The sequence below is a fragment of the Pelodiscus sinensis genome, chromosome 5 (genome assembly GCF_052426305.1).
Source record: "Pelodiscus sinensis isolate ZL-2025 chromosome 5, ASM5242630v1, whole genome shotgun sequence".
In the NCBI taxonomy this organism is placed as follows: domain Eukaryota; kingdom Metazoa; phylum Chordata; order Testudines; family Trionychidae; genus Pelodiscus; species Pelodiscus sinensis.
This window is the reverse complement of record NC_143056.1, coordinates 51,587,871-51,610,933: the sequence shown is the minus strand read 5'-3', so window position 1 is coordinate 51,610,933 and position 23,063 is coordinate 51,587,871. Positions and strand designations below refer to the sequence as shown.

At 42.8% G+C, this 23,063-nt stretch overlaps 1 protein-coding gene across 2 annotated transcripts in view; it reads left to right on the top strand.

Annotated features, from left to right (window-relative positions):
- Positions 1 to 698: 698 nt before the first annotated feature.
- G2E3 (G2/M-phase specific E3 ubiquitin protein ligase) overlaps positions 699 to 23,063 on the top strand; it is a 48,708-nt gene continuing 26,343 nt past the window's right edge. For both annotated transcript variants that reach the window (XM_075926989.2, XM_075926988.2), the window contains exons 1-6: positions 699 to 854; positions 12,676 to 12,762; positions 16,627 to 16,690; positions 19,128 to 19,225; positions 21,954 to 22,055; positions 22,936 to 23,060. In XM_075926989.2, the coding sequence (XP_075783104.1) occupies positions 16,654 to 16,690; positions 19,128 to 19,225; positions 21,954 to 22,055; positions 22,936 to 23,060 (362 nt within the window). In that variant the 5' untranslated portion in view covers positions 699 to 854; positions 12,676 to 12,762; positions 16,627 to 16,653. The remainder of the gene's footprint in view (positions 855 to 12,675; positions 12,763 to 16,626; positions 16,691 to 19,127; positions 19,226 to 21,953; positions 22,056 to 22,935; positions 23,061 to 23,063) is intronic.

The following is a 23,063-nucleotide window of genomic DNA, read 5'->3' as shown; positions in this document are numbered from 1 at the left end:
CCAAATGAAAGTCATACTTCTAAAAACCAAGAATGTATATTTACAGCATGGGGAACTGTAGCCTGGAAAACAGTAACTCTGGCGAGAATTTAGGATTCGCAATGGGTAACCAAATCAGCTCCTAGTGTGATGCTGAGGTTAAGAAAATCTAATATGACCTAGTTAGATAGATACAGGGAATAGCAAGGAGGAAGGAAATGTTATTATCAGGGGCCGCTCATCAACACATGCAAGCGAGTTTACAGCCTTCCCCCAAATTCTCCAAAAGCTACAAAACACATTTTGAATATTCATTTTTATTTCACTGATACATAGGTACAGATGTTTTCAGCTACAAAAACAAGGGCGGTGCAACTATCCAAGGGGAAGGTACGGAACAGACATCAGTGACAGAGCGTGGGTTACTGCCAACCCCACAGAGAGTGGAGCCAACCCCGAGCCTGGGAGCTACGGTGCAGGCTGCTCTGCGTCTCACTTCTGCCTGCGTCTGCCGGGATCCCCTGGAACCACGTCTCGCCCAGCGCCGGCTGCCCCCTCGCGTCCTCTCCGTGCCCCGCCCCCCGATTCCTCAGACTCTGCCTGGCAGGAGCACGCCCCAAAGAGATCAGCTACAAGGCGGCGACAGCGAGCGCCGATCACATCGATCACCATTCTGGAGCAAGCAGCAGAGTGCCGACGTGATTTCTCCCCGCCCCCTCTACTCCCCCCCCCCCCACAAGGTTCGGGGCGGGTTTTCGTGCCTCGTTTCCGGGACGCTAGCGGATGTTGGGGTTTGAATCGCCTGTCGGTTAGAACCGTGCTGAGCCTTGGTCGCGAGTGAGAGTCAGGATGCCGCTTGCGGAGTCGCCGTTCTGGTGAGTAACGGAGCCCTCCCCCCGGGCTGCGTGACCTGCGTTCCCGCCCTGCCCCGGCCACCAGCTCCGGGACGCCCACCCGACCCTGGGGGCGCCGCCTCCGGCCCCTTCTCCTCCTTCCGACCCTGCCTTCGGCGGCGGGGAGCTGCCTCGCCGGGCTCGTCCGCGCTGCCCCCCAGCCACGGCTCTGTGCCAAGAGCCCCTTCGTGCCGCGGGCTGGGGTCGGGTGTAACATGCAGTGTCGACCCCAGCCCTTCTCTTTCTGCGTCGGCGGGCAGGGTGCGGTGGAATACGAACAACGGGCCGAAAAGAACAAAATCCCCGTCCCCGGGAGCGCCCAGCCTCCTCCCCTTGCCCCTCAGACAGAGCGAGATTGTAAACTCCTAATCCAGCCCCGGGGGAAGTAATTCGCTTTTCTGGGGGCCCCCGTGCACCTAAGTAACTTCAGTGAAGCATGTGTGAGGAAAATTGAATCTTGTATATGATACTACAGGGAGTAAAGCTGTACTTCACATTCTATTTTTAAAAGATGTTCAGTATCGTGAGGTCTGTTAGATTAAAGGTCTGTGTGCGCATTTTTGGACTGACTAATATTAGATGAGTTGGGGTTAAGTTTCAGCATAAATGCCCATGAAGCATTTTGAAGTCTGAGTATCATTTGTTGAACGAATAGCCTACTGGCTTTCTTTCAGGACCTACCATTATGTTGTCATGCATCACAATGTGAACATAAGGCCCTTTCATATGTAAATGAAGGGTACACAGTGTGAACAGAAATGCATCTCTGAAAGACCCAAATAGTACTTTGTTGTTTGAACACCATAGAAAGCATGCACCTGAAAGCGTCTTCCCTGTGTTTGTTTGTTGATATTTATTTTAAAACAAAGACTTTAGAAATTAGAGAACAAACTTTGTTGATTTTTCAAAAGATTCATTGAATCTTGTTCTGAATGAATGTTTTCCTCAGGAGGAGCCCTGTCAGTCAGGTGCAAGAATGTGACCATTGATAATAGCTGTCTTGAGCAGCAGCTGCTTTAAATGCAAATGTGATGTTACTTCTATTCACACAAATGTCAGTAGGGAAGGGGGAATTGCCATGCACAAAGTTGTAATGCACTTTCTAGTCTATTCTTAAGGAATAAACTCACTTGAATTACCAAAATGAGATGCCACTCACAGAATGCTATGTAAATATCCAATATAAGATTATATGGTACTTAAACGTTCCAGTAAACTAGGCTCCTTGATCTTGGCTGCTTCTTGATTCAGAGAGGAAAAAGAAACAGTATCTTCCAAATACCATTCAGCTGCTCAAAATGTTACATGAAATACAGTTAAGCTCCCTGATCTTTGCTTTCTTTCCTATGTGAGAGAGGAAGTTGTCAACAATGTTGTTATTTAAAGTAGTTGTTCTCAAACTGAGTTAGGAGCTCAGAGTGCATCTGGATTACATTTAAATGATGTCACCAGGGCTAGCATTACACTTGCTGGGGCATAGGTTGAAACCTGAGCCCCACTGCCCAGGGCAAAAGCCCAAGCCAACAGACTTCAACCCTTGGTTACTAGGCTCAAGGTTACAAGCTGCCTCCGCAGGCTTTGACTTTGTCTCCCAACCTCAGCCGGGATAGCTGGGCTCCGGTGGGCTTAGGTTTCAGTCTCCTTCCTGGGAGATGAAATGTATTAGGGATGTAAGCCAATACTCGAGTTGATAACTAAACCTGCGTTTCTCAAACTGTGGGTCCTGACCCCCTGGGGGGTCGTGAGCAACTTAGAGCGGGGTCGCGGTATCAAAAAGTTTGAGAATCCCTGAACTAACCAATAAACCTAGGCTTATCGGTTAGTTGACTACTCGTATTCTCCCCCTCCCTCTCTGCTGCCTCTGTATAGAGGGAGGTAGCAAAGGGGTGGAACCAGGAGGTGTTGGGGGGAGCAAGCTTAATAGCTGGTGTCCCCCAGCACTGGCTCCATGGTGCTGATAGAGGCAGCAGTGCGGGGAGGACGGTGTTGCTCCACATCCTGTGATCAGCAGTGTGGTGGCTGCCCCTTTAAAACACCGCCTCTGGTGATCCCGGGTTCTGGGGAAATGCTACATGGAGCCCAGTGTCAGCTGGGGAGTCCTCAGCTGACCTCAGGCTCTCTGGCTTTGAAATGCACAAGAGCCCCCGCTGGGGACTCTTGTACATTTCAAAGCAGGCACCTGCGTGTGGTCCGGAATCAGCAGGACTTGCCCTGGGCTGTACACTGAGTTCCGCATTCCTCCCTTGAAATGTACAAGAGCCCAGTACATTTCAAGGGAGGAATGCAGAAGTGCCTATCCAAGTACAGTAGTCAATGGAAATTCCATCGACTAGTCAAATAACTTCGTTTTAACATCCCTTACCCGTGGACAGGGGGCTGCTGGACCCAGCATGAGCTGGCATTGAGCAAGCCCTGCTCAGTCCCAGCTTGCACCAGATCCAGGAGCTACCCCCGCTGCGGCTCTGCAGTTTAAATGGAGCGCTTACATTTAAACTGCAAAGCTGCAGCCGGGGATAGCTTCTGGACCTGGTGCAAGCCAGAACTGAGCGTTTCCTCTCTTATCGACTAATCGTGTAGTCAATAGAAATTGACTACACGATTAGCTAATTACTTGTTTCCTAACATCCTTAGGTTGTATAGCAGTTTTTGTTACAAGTGGATCTCAATGCAATGAAATCTGAGAAGTCTTGTAGTAATTATCAACAGGCATCTAAGTTTACTCCTCACTGAGATGAATGGCTCAGTTCACACCTTTGAGCTACTATTCCAAACTATCTGTTTACACTTAGTATGTATATTTTTTTGGTTAAGGTTTCCTTTGCAACTATAACAGCTAGACACTTAGGGTTGGTCTACACTACAGAGTTAAGTTGAAGCAAGGCAGCTTATTGATCTACTAAGACCTTGTCTATAGTTATGCAGAGATCGACATTCCAGAGATGTACTGGGGTTCGAGTTAGTGGGTCTAGTAAAGATTCGCAAAATCTGATGCTGAGGGTGTCTCATCAACCCCGGTACTCCACAGAGTCTGAAGGAATAAGGGAAGTTGATGGGAAAGTTTCCTCCCATTGACCTGCACAGTGGAGTTGCTGGAGAAATTAAATTTAATATACGTTGACTCTAACTATGCAATTCTTGTAGCTGGAGCTGTGTATCTTAAATCAAATTTCTGGCCTAATGTCACTCCTGCCAATGAAACTCGCCTGCTATGCCAACTTAACTCTGCCTCTGCCAGAGGTGTTGATGCTTAGGTTGGTGTAGATAGGGTGATGCAGTGTCAGCGTATACCTAACTTTAGTTCCCTAATACTTGATTGCTCTGCTGTTAGGTGGGCAAATACTAGGGATGTACATAGGGTTATAAATTACTAACCGTGCAACCTTTACTATCAATTGGTTACATGGTTAAATGTCTCCAGCCCTGTGCGGCTGGCCCCATGGAAGTTTAACCAGTAACTGGAATCAGTAAATATCAGCTTATCAGTTAACCTGTTAACTCCTGCATCCTTAGCAGGTACATATGTACATGCTCCTCCCCTTTAAAGCCCTACAAATATTTAAAATTCCATTTCTTGTTTGCTGTGTACGGAGAGCTCACCTAATAACTGGCAGTGCCAGCTGATAATGCCAGCTCTATGCTGCAAATTCTCTCCTGGCTGGAGTATGCTGGAGGTGATAGATCCTCCTGAGTCTGTGCAGATACAGCTCCGTTCCAGCTGTGGAAACATCAATAACTCTGAGCAGATTGCTCAGGGCATAAAGGAAGCTACAACAGCGTCCCTTCCCATTGCTGTGTGAAAGCCAAGGACCTGCAGCTAGTATACCAGAAGGCAAGGAAGGCTAGCAGTCACACTGGTACACAGACGCTTTTACGAAGAGCAATCCTCAGTGGAGGCTCTACCAACACCCCAAATGTTCCAGGGATGTTGGGGAGTTGGAGTCACTGGACCCGGGAGTGAACACTAAGGAGGAGGAATATGGGGAATAGGTGACTGAGGCATCCCATGGCACAGTTGAGCCAGTCCAATATGGGCAAGCACGATGCAGGGAAAGGAATCTCTGCTAAGTATTCAGTTTGCTTTGATATTTATTTCTGCAGGAATTCTGCACCATTGCAGAATTTAATTTTTCATAATTCCCTGTTTCCCCAGACACAATATTCTTACTGCTAATAGGGAGACCCATGGATTCTGCAGAGTCTGGCTCACTGTGAGTGGAGTCTTGTGAAGCTGGAGACTCCATGCTCTTCTTTTCCTTATCCTTCTGGGAGGACACAGGCCACTCTGGCAAAGAGGGAGGAAGAGCAGAGCTGCACTACAGTATACTCTAAGGATGTTAAATTGCATTTAATCAGCTAATCGAGTAGTTGATGGAATTTCTATTGACTACTCAATTAGTCAATAAAAGGGGAAACTGCAGAGCTGCAGCAGGATTAGCTGCCTGGCTCTTACCACATTTAAAAAACAGGTGCAGTGTCTGGGACTGGGCGCAAGCTGGAACAGCTGAGTCCTGACTCGCGCCCAGTCTTCTGCTGTGCCCCTGCTTCTCCCACCCCTGTGGAAACGGTGCTGGGGAGAACCGGCTTTTAAGCTGACCTCCCCCCAAGCCCCAGCACCTGCTTCTCCTCTCCCATCTGGCTGCCTCTGATAAAGGCAGCAGAGGGAGGTGGGAGAAGCAACTAGTTGACATGACTATTTGCTTATATCTTTTCTATGTTCCCTAGTGGGACAATAAAGAAGTTGGAGGCAGTAAAGGCCTTGAGGATGGCTAGGCTTGGTGCGGGAGGGAGTGACGTCTGGGGGATGTGCCATGGCTGGGCTCTGAAGTAGAAGAGCAGAATTTTGGTGCAGAATTCTGCCAGTAGATATTATGGGAATACATTTCTTCATTTACTTTTTTAAAATTAAGAATAAACATGTAATAAAAGCCAAAAAGGAGTTTGAAGAACAGCTAGCCAGAAACTCAAAAGGTAATAATAAAATGTTTTTAAGTACATCAGAAGCAGGAAGCCTGCTGAACAACCAGTGGGGCTCCTGGACGATCGAGATACAAAAGGAGCACTTAAAGACGATAAAGTCATTGCGGAGAAGCTAAATGAATTCTTTGCTTCAGTCTTTATGGCTGAGGATGTTAGGGAGATTTCCAAACCTGACCCATCCTTTGTAGGTGACAAATCTGAGGACTTGTCACAAATTGTAGTGTCATTAGAGGAGGTTTTGGAATTAATTGATAAACTTAACAGTAACAAGTCACCGGGACCAGATGGCAGTCACCCAAGAGTTCTGAAAGAACTCAAATGTGAAATTGCAGAACTATTAACTATGGTTTGTAATATATCCTTTAAATCAGCTTCTGTACCCAGTGACTGGAAGATAGCTAATGTAATGCCAATAATTTAAAAAGGGCTCTTGAGGCAATCCTGGCAATTACAGACCGGTAAGTCTAATGTCAGTACCGGGCAAATTAGTTGAAACAATAGTAAAGAATAAAATTGTCAGACACGTAGAAGAACATAATTTGTTGGGCAAAATTCAACACGGTTTCTGTAAAGGGAAATCATGTCTTACTAATTTATTAGAGTTCTTTGAAGGGGTCAGCAAAGATGTGGACAATGGGAATCCAGTAGATATAGTGTACTTCGTTTTCCAGAAAGCCTTTGACAAGCTCCCTCACCAAAGGCTCTTACATAAATTAAGTTGTCATGGGATAAGAAGGAAGATCCTTTCATGGATTGAGAACTGGTTAAAAGACAGGAAACAAAAGGTAGGAATAAATGGTAAATTTTCAGAATGGAGAGGGGTAACTAGTGGTGTTCCCTAAGGGTCGGTCCTAGGACCAATCCTATTCAACTTATTCATAAATGATCTGGAGAAGGGTAAATAGTGAGGTGGCAAAGTTTGCAGACGATACTAAACTGCTCAAGGTCGTTAAGACCAAAGCAGAATGCAAAGAACTTCAAAAAGATCTCACAACACTAAGGGTACGTCTAAACTACATGGCTCCGTTGACGGAGCCATGTAGATTTGTTGTTTTGGCAAAGTCAAATGAAGCCGCGATTTAAATGATCGCGGCTTCATTTAAATTTACATGGCTGCAGCGCTGAGCCAACAAACAGCTGATCAGCTGTTTGTCAGCTCAGCGCGCTAGTCTGGACGCTCCCCTGTCGACATCAAAGCCCTTTGTCGGCAGCCCCGGTAAACCTCATCCCAGGAAGAATAACGGGGCTGCCGACAAAGGGCTTTGATGTCGGCAGGGGAGCGTCCAGACTAGCGCGCTGAGCGGACAAACAGCTAATCAGCTGTTTGTCGGCTCAGCGCGGCAGCCATGTAAATTTAAATGAAGTCGCGATCATTTAAATCGCGGCTTCATTTGACTTTGCCTATGTGTCTAATCTACATGCCTCTGACGACAGAGGCATGTAGTCTAGACACAGCCTAAGTGATTGGGCAACAAAATGGCAAATGAAATTTCATGTGGATAAATATAAAGTAATGCACATTGGAAAAAATAACCCCAACTATACATATAATACGTTTGGGGCTATTTTAGCTTCAACTAACCAGGAAAGAGATCTTGAAGTCATTGTGGATAGTTCTCTGAAGACGTCCACTCAGTGTACAGTGGCAGCCAAAAAAGCGAACAGGATGCTAGGAATCATTAAAAAAGGGATGGAGAATATTTTATTGCCCTTATATAAATCCATGGTACGCCCACATCTTGAATACTGCGTACAGATGTGTTCTCATCTCAAAACAGGTATACTGGCATTAGAAAAGGTTCAGAGAAGGGCAAAAATGATTAGGGGTTTGGAACGGGTCCCATATGAGGAGAGATTAAAGAGACTGGGACTTTTCAGCTTGGAAAAGAGGAGACCAGGGGGATATGATAGAAGTATATAAAATCATGAGTGGTGTGGAGAAAGTGAATAAGGAAAAGCTATTTACTTGTTCCCATAATACAAGAACTAAGGGCCACCAAATGAAATGAATGGGCAGCAGGTTTAAACAAATAAAAGGAAGTTCTTCTTCACACAGTGCATAGTCAATCTGTGGAACTCCTTGCCTCTTGAAGACTAGGACCATAACAGGGTTTAAAAGAGAACGAGATAATGGGTAAGGAATGGTGTCCCTAGCTTCTGTTTGTCAGAGGGTGGAGATGGATAGCAGGAGAGAGATCGCTTGATCAGTACCTGTGTCTTTGTCCAATAAATCTGTTAGTCTGTAAGGTGTGCCACAGGACTTCTCGTTGTTCCTGCAACAGTGGGTTTCCCAAACTGTGGTGAAGCAACAGATGGCATGCATATCCCTATTTTGGCACCCAACCATCTTGCCACAGAGACCATCAATTGAAATGGCTACTTTTCTACAGTATTTCAAGTGCTGGTGGATCATCAGGGGCATTTTATTGAAATCAGCATGGAATGGTCAGAGAGGTTGCAAGATGCAGGCATCTTTTTAGAACACAAGCCTGTACAGATGTTGTACCAAATAAAAGCAAGCAGGATCTTATGAGGGGGATAAAGCAAAAAGCCACATTTATTGTAAAGATAATAATAAAAAATAAAGAAAAGATAGAAGCAAACAACGTTGTTTAACTACTTATTCCTATCACTACTTAACCCTTATACACTTATATATATATATATAACCATTCATTCATACATCCATTCATTCAAGTTCTGTCTATAGTTACCAGCCTGGAAGTTGCTTGTGACAGAATACTGGCCAGGTACAGGCAGTCCCCGGGTTACATGGATCCGACTTACATCGGATCCCTACTTACAAACGGGGTGAGGCAACCCCACACTAGCTGCTTCCCCCCAGCAGACCAGAGAGACGCGAAGCTAGCGCCCCCCCCCCCCTCCCCCCAGCAGACCAGGGAGACACGGAGCAGCTTTTCTCAGCAGACATCTCAGCTTGAGAATAAAGGACTGAGGGAAGTGAGATGTGGGAGAATAAAACTGAGCTCTGGAGAAATGTTTGACTAGAGTTTCCCCTACAATATGTACCAGTTCCGACTTACATACAAATTCAACTTAAGAACAAACCTACAGTCCCTATTTTGTACGTAACCTGGGGACTGCCTGTACTCTGTACACAAGTGATGGTAGTGGGGAGCGAAGTCCTGATCAGATGCGCATCTGAAGCTCCTGGTGGGCTGGCAGCAGAACCTTGGACTCTGATTCCATAGTTTTTTAGTCCAGTTCTTATAGGAATTTTTTCCTATGCCAGTCTATGGAAATTGCTGCATCATGCTGATGTCTCCAGGGTGGCTGCCAGGTGCTCGTCAGTGATCTCATCGGGTGGACCTCCAGTTTCTCCACTTGACACCTTTTGGTTGCACTGGCACCTGATGCCTTCTTCAGCCCTTTGTTGCTGTATTCTCAGGCTGGCACCTCTCAGAACCATTCACTCATCATCCAAGCACTCTCTCTCTCTTACATACATTCCTTAATTAATGTTTCCCATACAATGTTTTTGTATAATAATAACTTTACATATATCAGAGTTGTAGGTACAAAAAGTTTCTGGGTGGTATTGCTTAAAACATTCTCTGAGTGCTGAGTAAAGTTACAATGTTTTAAAGAGAACAGGCGTCAATTAAGTAACAATGCCCTTAGTCAATTACAGGGCTTGGCTCCCATAGCAGAGTTAGTGGTTTGACAATGCATTGTTACAATGTATCTTTGCAATGTCAATTTCAAGCAGCCCCTTGCACAAACTTGAGCATGCCCTGGAGCACGGGGGGGGGGGGGGGGGGGGGGGCCTGTTTCTGGTTACATAGGATTATATTCTTAACAGTTCTAAGTTACATGACCTAATACATTATATTCTAAAGGGGCAATAATAATAATAAATCTAAACATTTAACAATCTTAACAAATAATAATAATAAGAAGAAGAAGAATTAATAATAAATCTAAATACTTTAAGTTGTGGGGAACAAATTATGGGGAGTCACTTCCATTTGGGGGAATCACATTTTTAATACATTAATATGTTATCCCTACACAGAAAGCTGCAAGTGAGAGCTTTATTTCCAAACCAGAGCATTACTATTGAGGATGCTTAAATGCCAACAGTGATCTTGGGAGACCCATTTTACCCCTTTACTTCTATGGCTCATAAAACAGTGGCCACCTCAACAGCAGCAAGGAACGCTTCAACTACAAGCTCTGCAGGTGCACATTGACAGTTTAATGTGCCTTTGATAATATGAAAGACTGAGGACACTGTCTTCACAGGAGAATAAACCTTAGTTTAAAAAATAAATCTTACTGTTATAGTTGCCACCTGTGTGCTTCATAATACCTGTGAAGCTAATGACTAGAAAGTTTCTGCCGGCGTGAAGGTGGAACAGCTGTTTGCTCATTCTGAGCAGCCAGATACCAAGGCTATAAGAGGGATGCTTTGAAAGACCACTTGAATAGCACAGAATGTGTCTTGCTATGTATGAATCTTGTACTTGCCAGTATGAATCTTGTACTGCATGGTGGGTATGCAGTAAAACAACATGACAAATGCATCTAATGCTATTATCTGTGAATGTCAGCCCCAACCAGTATATACAGTGAATAAAGACTGCTTCTTCTTGGTTACAGAGGTTGCCAGCACTGGGAACAGTTGCTGCTGGGGGCTGACCAGAAGCAAAACAAAATCGGGCTTGGCTAGAAATGAGCTCTGATCCCTGGCCTGTGTAAACGGGCGAGGGAGAGAGTTTCCAACCCCCTAGGGCCCTCTGAGAAAGCTGCAAAAGACCAGTAGGGTCATGGGTGTTTGGGAGACTGGCGAGGGGTGGGGCAATGGAAGGGATAGTAGAGAAGACAGGCTGAGGTGGGGCCGAGGTGGGGCCAAGGTAAAAGCTGGTGGAGCTGCTTCTGGACCCCAGCTTCTTAGAGTTGTTGCCATCCCCAGCAGAGGCCTGGCTGGGACTCTGCAGGGCAGGATGCACTCAGGCTCTGATGGGGACTCCATGCATTGCCGCTTTCACCTCTGCCTCTCCTCACCCTGTGCTCTGCCACTCTCTATGAGCTGGGTATAGTGGAGAAGATTGGGGCTTTCTTCACCTGTACCCCTCCCTGTGTGCCCGCCGAGCAGGAAGCCGGTGCTGCAGCCACATGGCTGCACAGGCTTCCCGCTGCTTGTGGGAGGGGAGACTGAGCTCCCTCCTCATCCCACTCGGGGAACAGCAGTGTGCTGTCCAGAGGCTTTCCCCACTGCAAGGGGACACAAAGCTAGATAAGTGTCCCCACTCATGCCCAGACCCCTGCAATCCAATCCCTCTCTCTCACTCCCTTCCCTTCCCCCCTCCCCACCAAGACCATGCACCCTCAGCTTGCTCCAGTGCCCTCTCCCCAGGCCAGACACCTACCTGCACTCTCCCTCCTGGACACAAATTTCACCCTCTCTTGCTCATGCTCCCTCTCCCTGGCCAGACACCCTACTCCAAATCTGCTGCTGCACCCCACCTCCCACCCAGATGTAGCAATCTCTCCCCCTTCTGCACCTCACCTCCTTCCCAGATTCTTCACCTCCATCCTATCCCACTTGCTGGCAGTCCTGGCCCACACAATGAACCCCTCATTTCTGTCCACACCCCAGAACCTAAGGGTGCCCATAAAATCCACTAACTCCAGAACACCAAAAAAGTAAATCTGGCCTATGGGAAGCCCTGAACCTCAGGCCTTCCTGTGCCTTTCCCTCATCCAGTAGGGGCTGGGGCACCAGAGGAGTGAGGTGTCTCAGTTGGGGACCACATCAGTGAGGGTTGGGTGTTTTTGGAAAAGTTTTTTTGCTTCTCAAATGTGTGGCTCCCAACTGATTTTTTTTTTCCTGTGGATCAGAAAAAAGGGACCCCAGAAAAGGTTTTCCACCCCACCATAAATAAGAAAACATTGAAACCTTTTGTGTTGGCTATACCATTTTGTTTTATTTAAAATTAAGTTTGATAAACTAACATGAGAAAGTTAAAATGCTTAATCTTTATAATAATTAAACAAGTTCTCCCGAGCTACAGCACTAGCAAAATGGCTCCGATATCATTATGTAATTAACGATGAGCTTCCATTAGAAACTGGGGAGGGAGGGGGTCTAGGGAAAGGTTTACACTAAGCCAGATCGTCCATGGGCCAAAAAGGTTGAGAGCCACTACATTAGATAGATGACGTAGGCATGGGCTGTTTGTGAGCTTTTATATATATTTAAATGTAAGCTGGCATGATGACACTACAATATTGGAAGGCCAGTAGCACAAAAACACATTAATTCGTGTATTACCTACTAGCTTGCCTAGTATTTGTTTTTTCTTCAAGTATGCAGTCTATGTAGTAGACTTCAATTGCAAAGTACTATAAATACATTTCATTTTTATAACAACTTTTATTTCTATATTACAGATTCTATAATCTGTAGGAGCTATCTTAATGATTGCCTACAAGTTCCCATTTTTATAGACTTTAAGTATTACCTACATTTAGTCACCAGCTGATTTCAAAATTGGTGGCAGACTTGAGTAAACCATAACTCAGGCAAAACAGTTGATTAACTGTCTCACTTTTTGTACCCAGTAAGCAATAATTTAGGCCCCAACCCTGCAACTGGATCTATGCAGAAAAACCTGTATGGAACCTGTGTGGAGTTAGTAGCCTTTGTGGACAAGCGCAGGATGAATGTAATGTTAGGTTCTGACCTTTGTGCTTCTCACTGCCAGCTGAATCTAAGCTCCCTCCATTTATCAGGATTTTTCACCATTTCACTAAGCCATAGTGTACTGACATTACATAAAGGTCCTCTTTGCCTGTACAGATGGTCCTTCTGTTCAAGAGCTCTAGAAGATTGAAGACCTTGAAGAGGCCATTTCTGAGTGAGGGGGGTGGGAGAAGAACTCCAGAGGTAAAATACTTTTTTAACTCTATTCTTGACTCCCTTACCAAATATCAAATGTCAGCTTTGCTTAAGTTGAATTGATTAGCAGTTTTAAGGCATTATATATATTGTGACAAATGTCTTATGAAAACTCAGTGTGTCCTGTGCTTCCTGGTGGATTTTGCTTGCTGCAGAGGCTCACAGCAGGCCACAATTTTAGCCCTCACATGTAGGGCTTTAGTTTGATATTTGTTAAGCTCTTTTCATCGTTGTCAGCGTATAGTAAAATGGAGAATAAATTGCACATTTTTTTTCCTTGAGTGGAAATGGGGAGGTGGGTGCTGGAGGGGGGTGGAGACCCGGGCTTTATAATAATAGCTGCCTGTGTGAATCCCCAACACCTGCTATAAGGCAGCTCTGCAACCTCTGGGCTACTTCCCCAGTACATTCCTTCTCACTGATTCATCTTCCTAGTGTTTAGTTGTTGGCTCCTTTCCTCCTACTCCCAGTGGTGCTCTCTTCCATCCTCTCAGCTGCACATGCACCCTAACTGTAGGCAAAGCTTTTATAGCTAGTCTGAACTGGCTTTCTTAATTATGCCCAGGTATCCTAAATAGCTTAGGCCGGACTGACTCTGCAGGCCTGGTCAATTAGCCCAGGTGTTTCACTGCCACTGATTTCCTCTGTTGGTTCTAAAACAGCCCCTCCCTGTTACTCTGGGGCTGTGTCTACACTTGCACGATCTCGCGCAAAAGCGGCCACTCTTGCGCACAAACTTGCTGCCTGTCTACACTGGCCGTGTGTTCTTGTGCAAGTAAACTGATGTTCTAATGTATAAAATCAGGGCTTCTTGTGCGAGAACTCTGACGCTCCCACTCAGGAAAAAGCCCTCTTGCGCAAGACCTCTTCCAAAAGAGGCCAGTGTAGACAGGCAACATGAATTTCTTGTGCAAGAAAGCCCTATGGTTAAAATGGCCATCAGAGCTTTCTTGCACAAAAGAGCATCTACACTGGCATGGATGCTCTTGCACAAAAGCACATGCCAGTGTAGACGCTCTCTTCTGGAAGAGTTTTTGCAGAAGAACTCTTCCGCAAAAGAGTTTTTGCGTGAGAACACGCCAGTGTAGATATAGCCTGGGAGCAAAGCTCTCCTCATTCAGAATCTTATACATCTCCCATACATTACTTTTTTTTATATAGCCTTCTGTTCTGACCCTGTCGTTCCTATATAAATTGGAAGTTAAAATTGTCCTAAAGTACTAAAACAAAATTAGATGAACCAAAAGGCATCTGTATTACATTTGGATAATTAGTGATTTTAGATTATTCCAAGCACAATCCTTCACTTTTATAGATATTCCTGTACCAGCAAATGTATTACATCACTCAATATGTCTCTTCTGCGACTCAGTTCTGCTTCTAAGATATGTTATACAGTTTTCACCCTGTGTACATTATCAGCAGATCCTTCAAGAGTGGCTATAGTTGTAAGGTTGTTACTTGTTTCTTATAGAATCCTAGAACTGACCTCATAGCAGGATCAAGCACTGTGTGGATTATCTTGGATAGATGTCTGTCCAACCTGCTCTTAAATATCTCCACTGATGGAGATTCCACAACCTCTATAGGCAATTTATTCCAGTGTTTAACCACCCTGACAGGAAGTTTTTCCTAATGTTCAGCCTAAACCTCTCTTGCTGCAATTTTAGCCCATTGCTGCTTGTCCTATCGCCAGAGGCCAAGGAGAACAATTTTTCTCTCTCCTCCTTATAACATCCTTTTAGATACTTGAAAACCACTATGATGTCCCCTCTCAGTCTTCTCTTTTCTAAATTAAACAAGCCCAGTTATTTCAGTCTTCCCTCATAGGTCATGTTTTCTAGACCTTTAATCATTTTTGTTGCTCTTCTCTGGACCTTCTCTAATTTCTCTATTTCCTGAAATGTGGTGCCCAGAACTCTAATCAGTGCAGAATAGAGCGGAAAAATGACTTATTGTGTCTTGCTTACAACACTCCTTTTAATGCATCCCAGAATCATGTTTACTTGTTTGTTTGTTTTTTGTTTTTGCAACAGTGTCACACTGTTGACTCATGCTCAAACAAAAAGATTGTTCTTCAAAAAGATTGTCCCAAATTTTTGGAAGCTGAGCCCTTAGAAAGGAAAATGAAATCAATTGCACTCTCTTTAGTTTTACTGTGGTGTAAATAGTGAACACATCTATCAAAAATAATTGGTCAATCTGTATAAACCATCATAATGCGATATTCCCTGGTTTTTCTCACATTTTGATCATTTAAATCAGGCATGTCCAAAGTCCGGCCCGCGGTCCAATTGCGGCCCGTGTTCCGGTTTAATACGGCCCCACAGGTAATTTGGCAATATCTATCTTTTATGGCCCCCAACGAATCCATATGTATTGAGATGAATACATTGTAAAATCTCAGTTAATGTCAGTTGGTCTAAATCAGTTATAAATATATTTGGACACAACATGTATATTTGGTGTTATGTTCCTGTTCATATCTTTTGAACTTAAAAGTTGACAGACAACCTTTATTACCAATAATATGTAATGTACTTTACAATGTTCCTGACATATTTCAGCTTCCTGGATTTTTTTTTTTCATCTGGCCTTCAGATATGAAAGGCAGAGTGATTTAACACCTGTTTAGATTTGTCATCCATGTGACGAAATGAAAAGTATGCCGTTTGCAATAAACTTTGCATAAAATAGTTAATTTGCATTTAATTTTAATGGTTCAAAGAATGTCAGGCAAAATGGTCGGCCCTCACGCATGTTCACTTCATCAAATCTGGCCCTCTTTGAAAAAAGTTTGGACACCCCTGATTTAAATGGTTGGGATAGTTCATTCCTTAAATCTAATCCAGACTCTGCATCAATTATATTTGGATTACATTTTCTGTCTAAGCATAATAGCTAAAAGTTCTGGAGAATAATTAAGGCCTATCCATACCCTTCCTTCCTCTGCAGCTGCTGCATTGTATCCCACATTTTGGGAAATGCTCTAGTAAATATTAACAAAACATCCTTTCTGATGTAACTTCTCTACAGTCCAGTGAATTACATTAGGGAAAAATGGGGCCCACTATGTTGAGTGGTGTGTTTTGCGGAAACTGAAATCTTGTCTGTAAATGAACATTTGTTTGATAGGTAAACTGCAGGGTCCTTTTGGAAGGACAAAATAAAAATTCTTGATGATGATTTGGTTCCAAAAAGCTGGGGAAGTAAGAGGCAAAGCTGGGGAAGTAAGAGGAAAATTGCATTAATGAAGGCTTATTATTAGGGCCTTTATCAAATTCACAGTCCATTTTTGTAAATGTCAGTCTCAGCATTTACAAAATTAAATTTCGTGGTTTCAGGTATTTAAATCTCAAATTTCATGTTATTGTAACAAAGCATGAATATGTATTTGAAGAAATGTAAACATGTAAAACATATGATGGACTTCTCCCTCCAAAATGTGATTGCCCTCCCAATCCATGCCATGCCTCCCTTACTCCTGTGCTGCTGCTGGCGGCAGTGCTACCGTCAGAGCTGAGTGCCTGCCCAGCAGTTGCCTCTCTCTGACTGTCCAGCTTTGAAGACAAGATAGAAGTACGGTTGGCAGTATCACCATCCCTCTACAATAGCATTGTCTTCCCCTCCTCTCATTTTGGGTCAGGACCCCTGGTTTGAGAAGCTGTATGGAAGTGAGGGGCAACCTAGGCTATTGATGGGTCACTTGAGTGGCCCTCCTTCATGTCAGTGAGTTGCAAGATTGTCGTAACCAAGATGGTCTCCCACGATACGATAGTTTTGCTAAGTATAATGCTGCATACCAACCTCAAAAAACTGAGTACTTTTGACATGTTGTTTTTAATTTCATAGTAAAAAATTTAGAAGAAAGGTACTAGAATGAATGAAAATACCCTCTGCTGCTTTCAAAGCCCAGGTAAGTAAGGCTATTTAATTGATTTAGCTAACTTGTATTTAAATATTTACAGAACTGGTATATACATCAATACAAAAGATTGAATTTAAATCCAGTACTATAACTCCAGTACGTAGTTTGGTAAATCAGTGATCTAAAATAGGGGCTCTCAACTTTTTTTTTTTTTTTTTTTTTAAATCTGAGTCTTCCCTTTGTCCCCCAATATGCTATAAAAATTCCATGGCCTATCTGAGTTGCAACTACTCTTTCTGGATATAAAAGCCAGGACTAGAATTAGGGAAAGCCATGCCACTCCACCAGAATGCAAACAGCCTCAGTAGCATGATGAAGTTGTATTCCAATATCAGAAAAATGCAAAGCAGCTACCAGGTCTCTTATAAAAAAATTATGTGTTAAGTGACAGTTTCAACATGTTTCCATTTTGGAAGCATTGTTTTGTAGTCTCCTTACAGATAATGTCTAGCTTCCACCTCCTTAAAGAACAGTTATTTACCTTTTAGTATCTGGGGTTCTTCAAGATGTTTTTCACATCTTGATCCCGTGATCTGCCTTTCATACTGGCAGCTCAGAGTCTTAGAAATGAGGATTCTGGGTGATCAAGGAATTGAATAGCAGTAGGGGTTGCTATGCCCTTTATGCTCTCAAGTCATGTGTGACCCCTACTGTACACTGCTAGTGAAAATGGTCTGAACACTTTTTCTGGGATACATGGGCACCTTAAGTGGGATCCACGTATTTAGAACATCTCTAAGAACCACAGTTACTAGTAACCATTCTTTCCATTAATATTGTGCTGTTGGGATCCTCAATATATCTATTATATGTCTATAAAAAAGTTGGGTACAATATGTTTATATTCAGATATCAATTACTCTACACGTTTAAAATCACAGTGTTTAGGTGCTTAGTTGAAATGCCTTAAAATGGGCATTTTAACTGAAGGGGTGCAGCTTGCTGGTAGGTTCCAAGAGATGCCTACTGGGTCAGTAAAATCCCTTGGTCCCTGTAAGCTGCACTGCGGCACAGCTGTTTTCTGAGCCCCTCTCAGAGGTTCAAAGCTCCTTCGCAGGCAGGGAACCTCAGCTCACCGGTGTGGAGAGGGACATCTAGCTAGGCAGCAGCTAAACAGAGCTAGCTGTGGGCTTGAATTGAGGAGTTGCCATAGCAGGTAAGCAGGCGAGATGATGGAATAAGAGGCTGGGAGAAGGGAGGGAGGGAGTCATTAATTAATTGGCTTGGGGAGGAGTTAGGGGTGATGGGAGTTTAGAGAGTCCCATCTGCATACTGAGAGAGAGGCAGAAACTGAAACCCAGCACTCTCCTCAAGCCTCCTGGGCATTAAGGCCAGATCTTTGCTATCAGGTAGAGTTCTGGCTTTTATGAGTCAGAAGTAGCAAGTACTAGGTGTGATGCTAGTTTTGTAGGATGAAATCTTATTTGCAAGCTCTTGGAATTATGCATCTGTGTACAAACCCGAAGCCATGTGTTCATTGATTCTGGGGTTGCTGTCCTTTGAGTTGGTGACACACACAAGGTGAAAGTTTCAAGCCAGGAGAACTTTCATCTTTTTTTTTTTTTTTTATACAACATTCTCCAGAGAACATCCTAAACATTCTCCAGAGAAACTGTATAAGCCGTAGTGAATGCCTTTTACTTTACTGTCTAGTGTCACTAAATATTGTATTGTATTAGTCATGCTCTCCTTGTAAACACTATTTCTGATTGACTCATAGATTGGTTTAGCATCTTAAAGCTGAACTATGTGGGAATAATATGCATTTTGTTGTGTTTACTAGCGTGAGTTGTTAGAAAGATGATGCATGTACTGTAAATATTAATTTTAGTTATTTGATTTCATATTAAATATTGTAAGCATTGCTCCATGTTAACAATCTCCTGTTTTAATATATTTTCTTCCACGCATATGGACTGTTTAAAATATATATAATTTTATATATGTGTTTTGTTTGTATTGGTGGTGCACATCCACACACTACCTCAATATTGGTGTTACACATAAGAAATTTCAACCCACTCAAAAGAAAATTCAGCCTGCCCAATGATAGAAAATGTTAAAGGGGACACTGGTCCTTGGGATCCAGCAGGTGCCAGGGAAGAAGCCGCTTGCAATCTCTCTTCCATTGCTATTTCTGCTGTGTACTTCAGAGCCTACCCATGGAAAAAAGAAGGAAGTCTAAGGCATGGAAGTGTAAAGCAGCTGCAAAAAGTGGAGAGAAACAACAGCTGCTTTAAATTAAGTGGAGTGTAGTAAACAAACAACATGGAATTCCATCTGTTGAAGAACAGATGGGTGGTACTGGCTTTATTACACTTATCCAGTAGCCTAGCTCATGCTTAATTTAAGGGTTATAAACCAGCATTTTCTGTTAATAGGCCATTTCCATTCAGTGTTTCTAAACTGTGTTTCAATATTTTAGCCTGTGTCCTCTGTCAACAAACTGATGACTGTCCAGAAAAATATGGAGAAAAGAGAACTTACAAGGAATACAATCTCACTGTTCATTACTACTGCTTGGTAAGTATTTCATATAGATCCTGAATCAAATTCCAGGATCTTACCTATTTTCTGATGAGAATAAGTAAACAGCAGTAAACCTGCAATTCTTCATCTGCAGAATTCTAAGATCTCTTTTCAAATTTCCAAAATATTTGCTTTTAAGGAGATTAGTTGATCTTGTTTTCAGTTAATTTAAAGGCTCAACAAAGGAAAGGAAACACATGACAGTGCATTTACTACTCACTCTTGAATAGTCACGTTAACAAATAGCACGTTCCAAAATAATAAAAGCTTGATAACATGGATCCATTACCACCAATTTTTAAAAATGCTATCCCATCTAGCTCTTCATCTTAAATGAAGGTATAATTTCAGAATTTTAAGATCTAAGAACTCAAGCATTCATTAAAATATTTCCCCATACCTTTCAGTATAATTCTGTTTTTACCAGCATACATTTACTACTTTGTTCACAATGGGGTATTCCTCATTCTACCTCATTTGGTTTCATTACAGTGCTACTAGACCTAGCAATATAGTAGTTCTTTCAACATAGGTCACAACTCCAGTAACTCAACCATTTTTAATAATAAAACTTTAATTTGAATTAGTTGTTTGGTCTCAGTTTAATTAGACTTTTGTTTTTAGCTGTGATAAGAATATCATCAGCTACAATTGTTTTTTAATGTAGGAATATCAAGTCTAGTATTCATGTTCTTGCTGCAGGAACTCATAAATGTCTCTGGTAATTGTCTTTGAAGTGAAATAGTGTTAAAAATAAAACATTTTAAACACGCGTCCCAAAATTTCTTTTGCTCTTTCTTGTGGTATTATTCTTTTATTAGCTCTTCAGTTGTCGTCCTCCTTCCTGGGCATATAAGACTTGAAGTTCCAATATAAAAATCTGAGGGAGGAAAACCTACTATCTGAATAGTCTATCTTATGAAGATGCAAAAAAATGTGCAAGCCCATTGTTGTTCTTTGTAGATTACTTTTAAGGTATTGATATAGTTTGTGGCTGTCGCCAGAGCATACGCTTCTTTGGCCATGTAAGGTGGCCAGAGTAAACTCTGTACCTCAGATGCCTTCCATAGTAGCGATAATAAAGGTGGCTCCCTGGTATCCTCCTCCCACTTCTGAAGGAAATGATTGCCACCAATACATTCAAAGAACTTATTGGGCATTTTGAACGTTGCTGTATTATTCTGCCAAGGGATGTCTGGATAGTTAAAGTTCCCCATTACTACCAGGTCTTGTGTTTTTGAATATTTCTGTTTGTTCAAGAAATGTCTCATTCACCACTTCCTCCTGATAGTAATGATCTGCTATAGATGACCAAATATCACCTATTGATCTCCCCCTTTTATTTACTCGGGGACTTTCAACTGGTTTGTTTCTTACCTTTTTTGGACCTCAGAGTGTATATAGTCTCGATTATATAATGCAGTACCTCCTACCTGTGGTCTCTTGCTCTATATTCCTCTATACGAATATTAACAATCATGAGATTTAACCCATCAGGTCTCTGAAACAAAATAAGTCAAATTTAGCTTATGAGCTAGTATTTCCAGTTCTTCCTGTTCCATACTTCTCATATTTGTGTACAGATATCTAAGATGTTGAACAAATTTCCCCTCTCTTTTCCCTCTTGTTTCCACGACCCCACTGTAATTTTCCCTTCTCTGTCCTTCCTCTTTCCCCTAATATGTAGCCCTCTGATAGGGTCACCTTTTTTTAATATACCTACTTGTTAGCTTTAACCATCTGCACACTTCGAACCTAATTTAAAACCCTCATTGCTAAGCTGGTGAGTTTAAGTGCTTAGGATAAAACTTATTTTTTCATTCTTGCCCATCCATGCATCCTAAAACGTTTCTAAATTAGAGTTGGCCGTTCTGCATGGTCGTTGGTCATAGTCTCCTGGACCCTATAGTACATTCAGTTATGTAGATTCCTGCTGTTCCTTAGAACCAGTATGGTAGGAGGAAAGGAGGTTTTCTGTATTGAAATGAACAAATGCTTATACAGTAATTCCTCATTAACACATGCCTGCTTAACACGTTTTCACGATAGCATGATTTTTTTTAGGGAACGTTTTTTGAATTACATGACCATCCCTGGAATAACATGATTTCCCCAGTTGGCCGTGCAAAGCGGTGGATGGTTCGCCGCTTGCCGTGCCATTCCCCGCTGACTCCCCTCTCCGGAGGCCTTGCCCCCTCTTCTCCGCCCCCGCTTGCAGGCCAGCAGCTGGGTTTCCTCAGCTGGCCCATTGCCGGCGGTTGCCCGGGGCTTCCCCCACTTCCCTGCAAAGCGGCGGAGGGTTCGCAGCTTGCTGCACCATTCCCTGGCAACCCGCCCCCCCCCCCCCCCCCCCCGGGCTAGACACAGTGGGGGTCCCGGCAGACCCGTCACAGGGGCATACTCCCAACCACCTCCCCTCTTCTCCCCTTCCCTTCCCCAGAGCCAAACACCTCCCCTCCCTGCTGTAACCCAGTCCCCTTTCTCCCCCAAACTTATGTCCCGGTCCCAATAGACACCACTGCTTGAAACACAACCCCCGCCTTTTCCATTATTTTTAGTGGGAAAATTGACCCCGCATAACATGTTTTCACTTAACATGATCATTTTCTGAAACATAGCTATAGTGTTAAATGAGGAATTACTGTAGTCCAGTCCTAGACATTTAAGTTGATTTAAAATAATGTCTTGGAATTGCATATTAAAATTGTATCTGTGTTTGTAGTTGATGTCAAGTGGAATTTGGCAGAGAGGTGAAGAAGATGAAGGAGTTCATGGTTTCTTAATCAATGACATTAGGAAAGAAGTAACCAGAGCTGCAAAACTGGTAAGAATCAAGCTCTAGTATTACTGTTAATCACTCTTACTTTATACTTTAAACTCTAATAGATCTGGTTTGTAATGAATCTATAGATTTCTTTATTTTTTAAATTAAAGAATGATTTTTCTTTACAAATGGAAAATACTAAGCATAATATTTTCCATTCTTACCTATTGTGCTATGTTTTATATTTGATACATTATCTGGGCCCTTATATCCTACTTTCAAGTGCTTGAATTCTTATTTATAAATGATTGTATATATCAGCAAGTGTATGTGTGTCTAGATATATAGAAAATATTGACAGTGGAACTTGACTGATAATTGTTACAGAAAAGGCAAGAGACTGATTGAGACGCAATAGGAATATTTCATTTTCAGATCTCCAACAGGTTAGGTATAAAATGGATCAGAGTTTTGAGGACTAAATACAAATAACTGATAAAACAGAGGATAAAACAAACACTGAGGATGAAACAAAAACATTTGTTTTGGAAGTCTTCCTTGAATAGCTAAGCAGGAGCCAGTTAGAACAGGTGGTCTAAAATAGGCAGATTACCTCCATGGCTTCTATTGAGCTCCAAACTGTTTTGTTGATAGAATTAACATATTGTAATAATGGCGCTGCACTAGTACACCAACCTTCAATACCATGATTAAAACACTGCCAACTTATTTGTCAGTTTCTTTAAGTCTTTGAAAAGTAAATAAAATAGAAATAAATTTAATAATGCCACAGTTCTAGCTTAAATCCCCCCCCCCCCCCAGTATAGCACCACTCCCTTTTTCTATACTCTGTCAAATTTCTTTTGTTAATGTTATAATTCCTGCAATATTAGTTGGACTTGAGTTTTAATAGGCTTTCATTTGTAAAACTTTCTCTTAGACATGTAATATCTGTAAGAAAAAAGGTGCATCAATTGGATGTGTAGCACCCAAATGCAAGCGAAGTTATCATTTCCCTTGTGGGGTTCAAAGGGAATGCATTTTCCAATTCATGGAAAACTTTGGGTA